The 12,500-nt window shown below is 31.5% G+C and overlaps 1 protein-coding gene across 1 annotated transcript in view; it reads right to left on the bottom strand.

The window, feature by feature from the left end:
• Positions 1–12,500, bottom strand: part of LOC137619481 (uncharacterized) — a 992,898-nt gene that overhangs the window by 107,787 nt on the left and 872,611 nt on the right. The window contains 1 exon segment of the mRNA XM_068349542.1: positions 5,482–5,600. Coding sequence (XP_068205643.1) covers positions 5,482–5,600 — 119 coding nt within the window.

Below are 12,500 nucleotides of genomic sequence, written 5' to 3'. Positions count from 1 at the left end.
GAAAGTGATGGTATTGGGATCTCATGTTAGAAATAATCTCACGATATGAGCATTATGTCGTATATGACTTAGGAGCTTAAACTTATTACATTAATATGAGTAGTAATAGTAGTATATATGTTTATTTTTCATCGTCATTATAAGTTATTGGTATGTAATTGCTCAGGGCCATATACACATACTGTATATATTGGGTACGCAAATGAAGGATATGCTTTTTAATGAATTTACTACAGCACATATAAATCTAATGCAACGTATTTTATTACAGTGGGAGAAAATCTAATGATACGTAGGAAATCTGGAAGATTCTAGAGGGATTAGCATCGAACACGTGTGGTAATACGTGGAAGTTCAAGCAGAAGTGACGTCTAAAAAGAGCCGCGATTCTGAAATGTTGTTTTATCTTTGGTTTCTTCGTAAAAGTGTTTTCATTAAGGGATTAGGAAGTGTCACATGATACTTATCCGTTAATGACTACCCAAGGATGGGTATATAAAGGTTGGTTTGGATTAGAGGAGGAAACATCTCTGGAAGTTCAGGTGAGACCGTCCTTCGGATGACAGATGAAAGCTACGTCTTCCTTAGGCTCTGATATCTTTAATCTCTTCGATAATATAAATCTTTGGTTGTACTCGAACTGTTCTTAGGTAGTGAAGTGTTAATAACTGTTTAAGCCAAGTTCAATTATTCGTTTCAAGGTATTTAACGAAAGAAGGTGATAAGAATTCTGCATAATCGCTGTATAGTAAGTAGACTAAAACTACTCAGTAGATTAAACTTTAACTTAACTTGCTGTTATGAAATAAAGTGTTACTAAATCATTTGATAGAAACTAACGGTATAATTCAGACCATTGCTCCGCATATTGCAGTCTATGAGAATCTTTTGATTTTCTTTAATAGAAACGGTACTTTATCATAGGAAGGACCTCTAAACATTAGAAGCCTCGTGCAGGGAACCCATGAAAAAGTATGTCCACGCAAATATTTATTTACACCTACAAGAATCAAATAAAAAAGATGATTAGACTATTCTTCTATTATTCAACTTAAAGAAATGAAAATTTTCTGCTATTATTTCTTATTAAACACGAAACATATTACTATAATAGTACTCGAAACTAAAATTGAATATATCTTTTTCCTAAATGAAAACGTATAGATAACAAAATCAATAGGCTACACGTTAATGCTGACAAACACGCATTAAGCGTTTATTAGAAAAATGAATATGAAAATGAATGTTGTTAGGAGAAATGTATGATTTTCGAATAATTTTACATCTAACTGATATATAATTTCAACCTGGCCACCCGTAACAATACCTTCGAAATTAAGTTGGGTACATTTTAAGTTTTAAATGAAAACGATACATTAAAATGATTTCGTATGATTATCGACCGTAGGAATTCAGACATTTTGATTTCCTTTATTGAAATGCCTGCTGCTATATGTAATATTTCTGGAAGTCCTTAACATATATGAGACCTATTTCGACATGATAGATATAGGTTTCAAATTTGGTGAAATTTTGACTGAAGGAAAATTTATTTTACCTTTATCTACAAGACGAAATAGATATAATAGTTTGTCGACGCAAAGATGTTCATAATCTATGCATGACGTAGTTAAGACTGTTACGCTTCTGTCGATAGAAGAGAGGTCCAATATCGACATTTACATTCGTAATAGCAGCATTAAAGCAAAGCACGAATTACTCAAGTAAATCTAAAAAAAACACCAACTTTTCTATGTGACACAAAACGTAACTTGAATCGGAAATTCTCCGTAAAAATATACTGTTCTCAGCCATATTTCATTAAAATACAGGCGACCGTACTTTTTACCCTACTTTATTATTATCTTTTAAGGGTTGGTGACCGTAATATTCCTCCTTTACGTTAATATATCCTTTTTTAAAACGGTAAATGCCTGGTAACATTTATTCCAGGATGTTTACCGTTTTTTATACGCCAAACTTTTAACAGTGTAGCATATCAGTCACTGAGGCTTAAAACTTGAGATACTTCTGACACCCTGAGGTCTAATTGCCTTGTGTAACGAGCCGAGAGAAGGCTGTGACTCAAGGCAGGGTGAAAGCAACTGAGTATCTTTATTACAGAACACTCGCCTTTATATACAAAAACTCAATGCAACAGGAAATTTCCTGTTTAACCGACACCGCACCGTTTAACAGTTAACGGTGAGAAAAACAGACACGTTATTTCCGGTTCAATGTTATAGCGAGGGGAGTGCGAAGATACGAGCATAATATATACACAAAATGAAATGTCGTTACTATTTTCGATGCGTGACACACGGTTGGTACACTTGCATCGCTTGCTACGATAAAACAACCCCTTACTGACACCCTCTCATCTTCATGCTGGAACTAGCTTCAGTTTCAAAGGGTGTTTGCTCACTCCCACTCCCTAACTCCTTGACTCTCTCTTCGTGTGTTGAATGACACTCCATCTATCTCATGTTTGTTATGGGCTATTCCGCAAGTAAGAGCCCATGCATTCCAGCTTAAAATATTTGCTACTACTAATAATAATACAATAACCTTGAAATTTCGAGAAAAAGATTTCATTATGAATCTATCATATACACTTCTTTGCGTTTAAAACCAGTGCTAAGGAAAGAAATATACAAGATGATAAAACATTTCAGAATGTGACCCCTGGAAACTGAGAAGAATATGACAAAGAACACTGTATATAGGATATTGACTGTTTAAAGCATGGCTCCCAGCAATTTCTATGAATGGGATAAGATAAAATTCTAGAAGATGGTAGAAATTCCAGAAAACATGATGAAAAAGAAAATACAAACGATGATAGAGCATTTCCAAAGTTCAACACCTGGTAGTTTCAAAGGTCATTATCAGGTAGAAAAAAAATGCAGTTTTGAAAAGTCAGATGCCTAGAAATTTGGAAATACACAATAAAACAGATAATAAAATGGGTAATAAAATGTTTCAGAGTTAATTTCGGAGAATTTGATATGGAACAAAATGCAAAGAATGTCAATATGGTCCAGAGATCGACTTTAAGCGATTTCATAAAATGTGATAGGAAAAGGTAGTAGAGTAACAATTTCGGAAAAGCATATATGGACTTTATTCCTTACTGTACCAAATCTTTCAAATATACAAAACACAATAATGTTGTCGAGTTTGTCTCACAACACGATATTGAGGAATGTGATAAAGATTTTGACTCAAAATATAATCATATGTAGTTTATTAAAGGTTCACAGTCTCTATTCTGTTTTAAAGCAGGTAATAAATGTCAAATTTAATAAATAGAAAATAGGATGAAGCTACTAATCATAGTGATCTTTAGAGATTGGATATATTTATCATGGTTCTCAATTAGCAATGTCCATGACCAATTTAGTAAAAAGGGAATACTTAGAATATCGTCTTTTTCATTTTACTCCTCTTCAAAACCAATAGGTTATAAAATGCTTTTGCCCAAACTTCCTAAAAATGTAAATGCTGATATTTATTATAAGAAACTCATATTAAAAGTACTAAATCACACCCATTCACCCCATATATTGAGTAGGCTTATTACTTTCATATATTGAAGCTTCAAACGTTCAATTCCAATATGACTCTTTCTAGAAAACAATTAAAATTGGCGATAGTGAAATTTAGTTCAGTCCCAAACAACAGGAAAGGGCGGTAATGATGGGAAAAAATTAACGAAGTTTGGGAAACTTGATGATGAAATTCGTCTAATTTCTAAGAATTGTTGAAGGAGAAGTTCTTTGCAAGACTTTTTGGGACCTTTTTTTTTTTTATTCTTTGGTATAGAGAAATGGGTCTGAAAATTAATAAGAACAGTTTTGAAGTCTATTCTTTAAATCCTTTTGGGTTATCTTATTTTCAGCATATGTCTTGCATAGATATTTCTCAGACAAAGTCTCTGCAGATGTTAGATGTCTTTTTTTTTTTTTTTTTTTTAAGTAAGTTTTTGAATTCAATTAACTGGTGGGATCTACCGACGATGGTTTCTTTCTTCGAGATTTAGCGTTTGTAAGTTTCTAATTGGCAAATGATTGTCACACGTTCTTGTTAGGTTTAGTTCTTTCTGACATTATGGGCTTTTGCTTCTCGGAGCAGACTCTAGGCCTACATATTGAAAAGATAATACACTTTTGCATATGGTTCTCATCGTATATATAATTCTACTGGATACATTTGTGATACATTCAGAAATAAATTTTCTTAAGAAAAATCGAATATTTAAGGTATGAAAAAATAATCTTCTTCACTATATGGGAAAATTAATTCCATCATGCAGTTGGGAAGACAACATTTGTGGGAAATATAATTTCCATACAAAAATATACGTATTGTTACCGAGAAGAAAATTGCCTACTGTTATATATTTGGATATCTGTATACATAGATTATAAATAGAGATAGATTTGATAATTCAGTATAAAGATTTCTGAATAAATTGATAGAAGCTACTTGGAAAAAACGATGAATTAGGCCAGCAAATTCTACATAGAAAAATTACACTTAGAAATGACTGAGGCGTAAATTTCTAGCAGACTTTTCCTCAGTATCCACTCAGAATATAAGGTGTTAGTATATTAATTACGTCTACAGAAAAAAAGAACAATTTTGTTTATATTCGATAGAAAGGGGACTAGAACATTTCTTAATTACTAATCGTTTTACGTACTTATTTCTCATGGAATGGTTTTAAAAGCAAAACAAGAAAATGATTTATTCAACTGTAATAAAAACAATAAAACGGAAAAGTTAAGAAAAAAAAAGAAAGGAAGGTGAATCATGAGAGAGCAAGTACATGCGAAACAAGCTTTTAGTTAAAGGATAATCATAGCTATTAAATAAATTGTCAAATAATCTCGATATGAATAAAAAAATATATACATCAATCATAAAAAAATCTCCATGATATTCATGATATTATAGTTCTAATAATTCAAGAAAAGCAAGCGTTCTCTTCACCTTATGATAAGGTATTATCTTTAAGTTTTGACACATACCGAGACTGCTCCTTACGAATTTTTAACAGGTAGTCGGAGGAGATACACGGGAAATGTTATGTGATCCACATGTATTTTGAATGGAATGTGAGGTGACTGATGATTAAAGGCGATGTAGTGTTGTCTCAGTAACGCTGTTGAAATGCTGAAAAATCTGATAAAAGAGTTTGAAAGTAATTGTAAAAGGAAATATTTTACAGCAAATATTTTCATGAGAATAGTATTGATGATAAATAGAAACTAGGACGATAGCAAAATGAATGAAAGCTCATCGAGTCTGAGGAGCAAGGTACTGTTCACCAGATTATAATGGCTCTGCTTATTTTACTGTTATGTTATCATAATAATTCTGACAATTCTTTATTGACTATCCTACCTGTGATATTCCTCTCCCTGAAATTGCAAATTTCATGCTGAGTTTGGCAGCAAACCAACGATGAGCACTTACCATTGTGGCATTGGCATAACAGATGCCTTTTCCTGAACACAAAGATCCTTCTCCGCATTCAGACGACCTAACCGTCACTTGGAGCTGGAAGCACTCCGTCGACGACCAAGATGACCGACCTAAAAAAAAAAGACGGAAGAAAATGTGGTTAAAAGGTTGAATCATAAATGAATATATCTAAAGATAATACAATATGATAGTGTAGCGGTGTTCGTTTATCGTTCGAATCCTTATATGTGTAACCAAAATACACATGAAGGTATTCAGTAACTTATTGTTGTCAATTTATAGGGATAGGATACAGAAAATTAAAGAAAAAAAGGGTTAACGAATAATACCACAAAACTACGTGTAGTTTTTAAAGTGACTGTTCTTGCGTGATGAAAGTGTATGTAATATGAAACCTGTAGACTATTAATGAATGCGGCATCTGATGAATGGTTTCTCACGGGTGCAGCTGCATGAAATGACCTTGTCGATGCCCTCCCCTTATGATGCTTATACATTTTAACGTAGCAATGCTCACTCAGGCATAGCGTTTATCTCTCTTCGTCTCACTTTTTCTCTCCACTCCAGCTGCTACCAACAACAACCGACTAACCACCAAAGTGCATATAAAACTTCTCAGGTCAACAGAGGCATACTGGATTCGCTGTGCCTTGTAGGGTACATGACTTGAACACTGGTTTTTCAAATTGTGAGGTGAGAGAGAGAGAGAGAGAGAGAGAGAGAGAGAGAGAGAGAGAGAGAGAGAGAGAGAGAGAGAGAGAGAGAGAGAGAGAGAGCATTCATAAAAAAAGTATCATATAAGTATACGAGTGAGAGGGAATTGGTAGATATAGAAAAAAAAATAAGAGAATACTTCCGTGAGTCAGCTTTTTTCATTTGAACAAAAACCTAGAAAAAAAAAATAATGTCTAAAATTAGCTTGATGAAGTATACCTAAAGGGAATATGTCTACTTCTTGCCTCTTTAGTTGAGTAATTTTTTTAATGTGATTCTATTCCAGTGAGTATGATTTTTTCCCCTTGGCTTTATAGGTAAAAAACAAGTGAAACATTTACAAAGGTTGAAGAGGAATGATCACAGTTTGTTAACTTCTGATGAATATAACGACCATGACCAGGGTTATGATAAAATTATAAGCAAAACATGATAAAACGAAAAAAAAATTCATTTTCCAAACGTAGATGTTTAATCTTTTTACACTTCAAACAGGAGATATAAAAATATCTGTGGTAAACAGACAGCAAAATCTCTCAAAGATAAAAGAATTGACATTTTGTTTAATTTATTTAGCACAGATATTCAAACGAAATAAAATTTTGTTCAAAAATATTCACTTATTTTTGTTTTGTTTTATTTCTCCAGTTTCATTTTGACAAGCATTCTAATTTCTTCCTCACAAGTTACCGTAGTTTCCCTTATATTTTTAATTCTTCACCGTTCTTTATTCGAATATATATACACACACACACACACACATATATATATATATATATATATATATATATATATATATATATATATATATATATATACATATATTTATATATATATATATATATATATAAATATATATATATATATATATACATATATTTATATATATATATATATATATAAATATATATATATATATATATATATATATATATATATATATATATATATATATATATATATATATATATACACACATATATATATGTATACATATATATATATATATATATATATATATATATATATATATATAGATAGATAGATAGATAGTTTCAATTGTGTCTAACAAGCTTATAGTAATTAAGATTTTTCAAGAATTTCCAAGCAAAGTATCTGAGAAGAAGCCTTTATTTATCACTAAAGTGGAAATGGTCAATAAAGTAAAAGGGCCCATTTAAAAATAATAGCTATATCATAGAAAAGTGAACCGAAGGTTCTAATGACCTTATGGATGCCATACCACTTGTTGTAAGAAACATGTCGACAGAAGTGACAGATCTCGTTAGGGTCTCAGTAAGTGCATAGCGAATATGCTGAATAGCAGTAGGATAAAAAAAAGAAAGATTAAACATTGCTTTCAGTTATAAATTTAGTAACACCATAAGAAATGGTTCAGTTTTGGATGATAGTAGAAAAAAAGTAAAATTGTTGGTGCGTGTCGCTTCCCTTGCTTTGATTCCTTCCATATTATGCTTGAGATAATTAGCAGAATTTACGGTGTATACCCACCCCATATGTTAGATGTTTAACATCAAATAAAAGTTATACAGTCAACCATAGTCTATCTATCTATCTATCTATCGATCGAGGTGGTATGTCCTCGACGTGGGCTGTCAATTGCCTCCACCTGGTCCTGCCTATAGCTCATTGTATAAATTGTCCACCTGTTACATTCTCATTTACATCCTCCAGTAAGCTGACCAGAAACTGTTTCCTTTGCCGGCCTCTTGCTCTTATCTTCTCTATCTTTCCCGTAAGGTACAAACGTTCGATCTTTTCTCTTCTTATTACCTGTCCCAGAAATTCCATCTGCCTACTCCTCTGGATTCCCTCTTCTCAATTCCTCCTCATTTATTACTCTCTCAGTCATGAGATCTTCAACATACTTCTATAAAAGCAATATTCATCTGCATTTATTCTATTTTTCAAATTCTTGTTTAATGGTCACGTCTCTGAGCAATAAGTAAGTGTGGATCATATATACTCGTAGGTTTCTCAATAAGGGTTTCAGACTGTAGAATACATTTTTTTGCTATTCGTATTCTTTTTTATTTCTTTATTACATCTTGCGTTATGATATTGATATTTGGAGGCCCCAGTTTTTTTTTATGCTACTACCACTTCTGTTTTCTTCATGTTGATTATTAGTCTCATATTCTATCTTTCGCTTTTAACTGTCAAGAAGTGTTTTCAATTTCTCTTTTGGGTCAGCTATTATCACAGTGTCATCTGCAAATCTAATATTATTTACATTTTCTCCTCCAACTCTTATTCCTTCCTTTCCTATTATACTCCTCAGTATGATCTTTCCGTATATAGAGAAGAGGTCTGGTGACATTACACAACCTTGACTTATATCTATCCATGGTGTTAAATCATTGTCGTTGTTAACTGTAGCTTCCTGACTCCAATAAAAGGTTGGTATTTAGCCGAATGTCCTTGCCGTCAATATCTAAGCTCTTGAAAATTTCTAAAAGCTGGGGGTGTCTAACTTTGTCAATGCCTTTTCGTAGTCTATAAAACACATAAAAACATCTTTTGCTACCTCTATTGCCATCTCTGTTAACATGCGCTTGTTGAATATTGCATTTCTGATGCCTTTCCCTTCTGTTAATCCACAGTTCTTCTGCAACTTCTGGTTTTATTTTACTTTTTATTCTATTCAATACTAATCTTGATTTCATTTTTGTTATTATTCTTATTAACTCGAGGGTCATGTGTACACTGCACTCTACCGGCCTTTGCTCTCTTGGGGATAGCACTGAAGATGGATTTGTACATCTCTTTTGGAATTTTTTCTAATTCCAAAATTCCCACTTGTCAGTAGCATTTCTATTGCTACCCCATCATAGCCTGGCCTTTTGACTTTCTTTAACTTTTTCATTACACCTACTATTTCCTCTTCAAGTAATTTTGGACCATTCATTGGTATATGCAACCAAGATCTATTACCTCTATCATCCTCAAAATGATCCTCCACATATTCTTCCCAGCGTTTGAGAACATACGTTATCTCCATCTTTATTCTTAATCACATTCCCTCTTGTCTCTCTCATTCGCCCCATCACTTTTCTTATTTTCTTGTGGATACTCTCATATCTATTATTCATTTCTCATTCCTCTACTTTTTCTTTGCTGTGTTACATTTCTGTCTTGTCTAATTTCTAAGTCTAGTTCCTCATATCATTGAGGATTTCTTTCTTTATTCCTTCTTCTTTCTTCCATCTTATCAATTCTGACGACGTCTTCTTTCCTATCTGAGGATTAGATCTTTAGTTGATTCTTTTAGGGCTGTTTGTATGACTCTCCAGTCTCTGTCCAGCTCTTTCTCCTCCTCCAGTGGTTCTTCTCTGTTCAGTACATTATACCTGTTTAACACTTCAATTTTATATAATTCTTTTAGTTGTTGATTTGTCACTAGGTGTTTTAGTTGCATTCTCTCTTTCATTTTTCTTTTCAATAATTTCTTTAGTTTTACCCTTAGTGTTGTTACCACCGGCACATGGTCGCTGCAGCAGTCTGCTCCTGGATATGTTCTTGTGTCCAGTACAGCATTTCTGAATCTTTTATTAGTTTTGATATAGTCAATTTGATTTCTACATCCGTCTCCGGGGCTTTTTCATGTCCATAGTAATCTTGGAGATTTTTCAAATCACATATTGATATTAATCTTTCTACTTTGAAGTTCCTTTCATCCAGTCCGTATGGTCCGACTGTGTCTTTACGTCCTTTTTCTACAATTGCTTCCTCTTCCGTAAATTCTTGTGTTGGTGTATGTACTTGCATTATTTTTATATTGAATGGATGTCCTTTTATTTTCACCAATATATCGCTTTCTGATATTGCTTAGTGCCCCAGTATACATTTTGATATTGTTGTATTAACCATTATGCCAACTCTCCTTTCTCGTTTATCAAATCCAGAATAAAAGAAAGTTATTCCTTAACTATCAGTTTTGTCAATTCCTGTCAATCTTACTTTACTTAAACCTATAACATCTAGGTTCATTCTCTACATCACCTTTTCTAATTCTTCAAGTTTTCCATTCTGTGCTAAGATCCCAACATTTTATGTGCCTACTCTTATGCTATTTCTATTGTTAACACTATTTTCGCTTTTCTGTTTCTAAAGTCTATTAGACATATATGGAACAGAAGAATGTTCACTTTTAGACCCAAATAACACTTTTATAAGAAACAAAATTATCAAATAGAAAATTTATTGATAGATACAACTGATACTTCATATTGCCGCCTCTCTAATCTTTTCACATTTACGATTTATGAATTTGGGGTCCAGATAGCTTCCCAGGGCCAAACATTCAAACGTAATTTTTTCAACAAAACGCGTGTATTCGTACAAAACCATGAACTTAAAATGGAATGTATCTACTATCATTTGTAGGTCATGTTAATTGTGTTTTTATTTGGTAAACTATTTAATTTTTCAACTTTGATATTTAGATTATTATATGAATAAATACTCAATTTATTGCCTTAATTTAGATTCTTAATACAATCGATTTATCAATACCTTTAGATGATATGGATATGTCAACGAGATTTTTTTGGGATGATATTTCTTATTTATATATTTTCTATATTATATCAATATTTCTATTTTGTCTACGGCGATATATTTAACCTTAAAACGGACGTCATTGTAGTTATTTAAAATATTAATTGTCTTCTCTGAAGTTTATAAATCATTATTATCTTTGTTACCGTAACCACGGAGATGTGAGTTCATCATGCAAATCAACATAGTTTTAAATGTAATTTCTATAACATGGAGATTTTTTCTTTAAACTTCACATTTATGCTATATATATGTATATATATATATATATATATATATATATATATATATATATATATATATATATACATATATATAGCATAAATGTGAAGTTTAAAGAAAAAATCTCCATGTTATAGAAATTACATTTAAAACTATGTTGATTTGCATGATGAACTCACATCTCCGTGGTTACGGTAACAAAGATAATAATGATTTATAAACTTCAGAGAAGACAATTAATATTTCAAATATCTATAATGACGTCCGTTTTAAGGTTGAATATATCTCCGTAGAGAAAATAGAAATAATCATATAATATAGAAAATATATATATAAAAAAATATCATCCCCAAAAAATCTCGATATGTTCATATCATCTAAAGGTATTGATAAATCGATTGTATTAAGAATCTAAATTAAGGCAATAAATTGAGTATTTATTCAAGTAATAATATAAATATAAATATATATATATATATATATATATATATATATATATATATATATATATACATATACATATATACTGTATATATATATATATAGATTATATATATGTATATATATATGTATACATATATATATATATATATATATATATTTAAATATACAAGATATGTATATATATATATATATATATAATGTGTATATACATATATATATATATATATGTATATCTATCTATATATATATATATATATATATATATATATATATATATATAATGTGTATATACATATATATATATATATATGTATATCTATCTATCTATCTATCTATCTATATATATATATATATATATAAATATATATATGTGTGTGTGTGTGTGTGTGTGTGTGTGGTAGGCTACATATATACACAGTATGCATACAGGGAGAGAAAATTGTACCAATCTTTTAATGCCCTAATTAAGACAACATAAGTCTAAAACCAATCAAAAGAATATGATTCCTTTGGTGACGGGGCAATGCAAGTGTTAAGACCAATATGCCACGACGGTGTCATTATTTTTCGCAAATTGCAAACTCGTGTCAGCCGGTTTGATTAATTCAAAAGGCAAAGCTTTCTGGTACGTATTAATTCTTTTCTCTGTTTCTTTTTTTATAGATACAAGAATATCTGAACTCACAGATAAAGTGTGTTAAAGCAGTTTTAATGAGCAACCAGGCTTACATTGTAACAACGCCAGCGGAAAAAAAAAAATTGCTCAGAGAAAGTTATGTGGTCCGAATGAGAGAAAAGAAAAAAAAAACGGGAAAATCATCTAAGAGGAAAAAAAAATACATGGAATGTTGAATGAAGGAGCGAAGAAGAAATGGACCGATAAAGTGCGAGAGGAATGTGCGAAATTTCGCGGAAATGTGGCGTAATGACTCTGCGAGTTACCTAATAAAGGGTCATAAAAAGCTCGTGACGGAGAAAAGGTGATTGATTGGACAAGCGAAGAACGTCAAACGAAAGAAAGAGGAGAGTTACACACATTTTCTCAACAT

The sequence above is a fragment of the Palaemon carinicauda genome, chromosome 26, assembly GCF_036898095.1.
Source record: "Palaemon carinicauda isolate YSFRI2023 chromosome 26, ASM3689809v2, whole genome shotgun sequence".
NCBI classification, from domain to species: Eukaryota; Metazoa; Arthropoda; class Malacostraca; order Decapoda; family Palaemonidae; genus Palaemon; species Palaemon carinicauda.
This window is presented reverse-complemented; position numbering and strand designations above follow the sequence as displayed.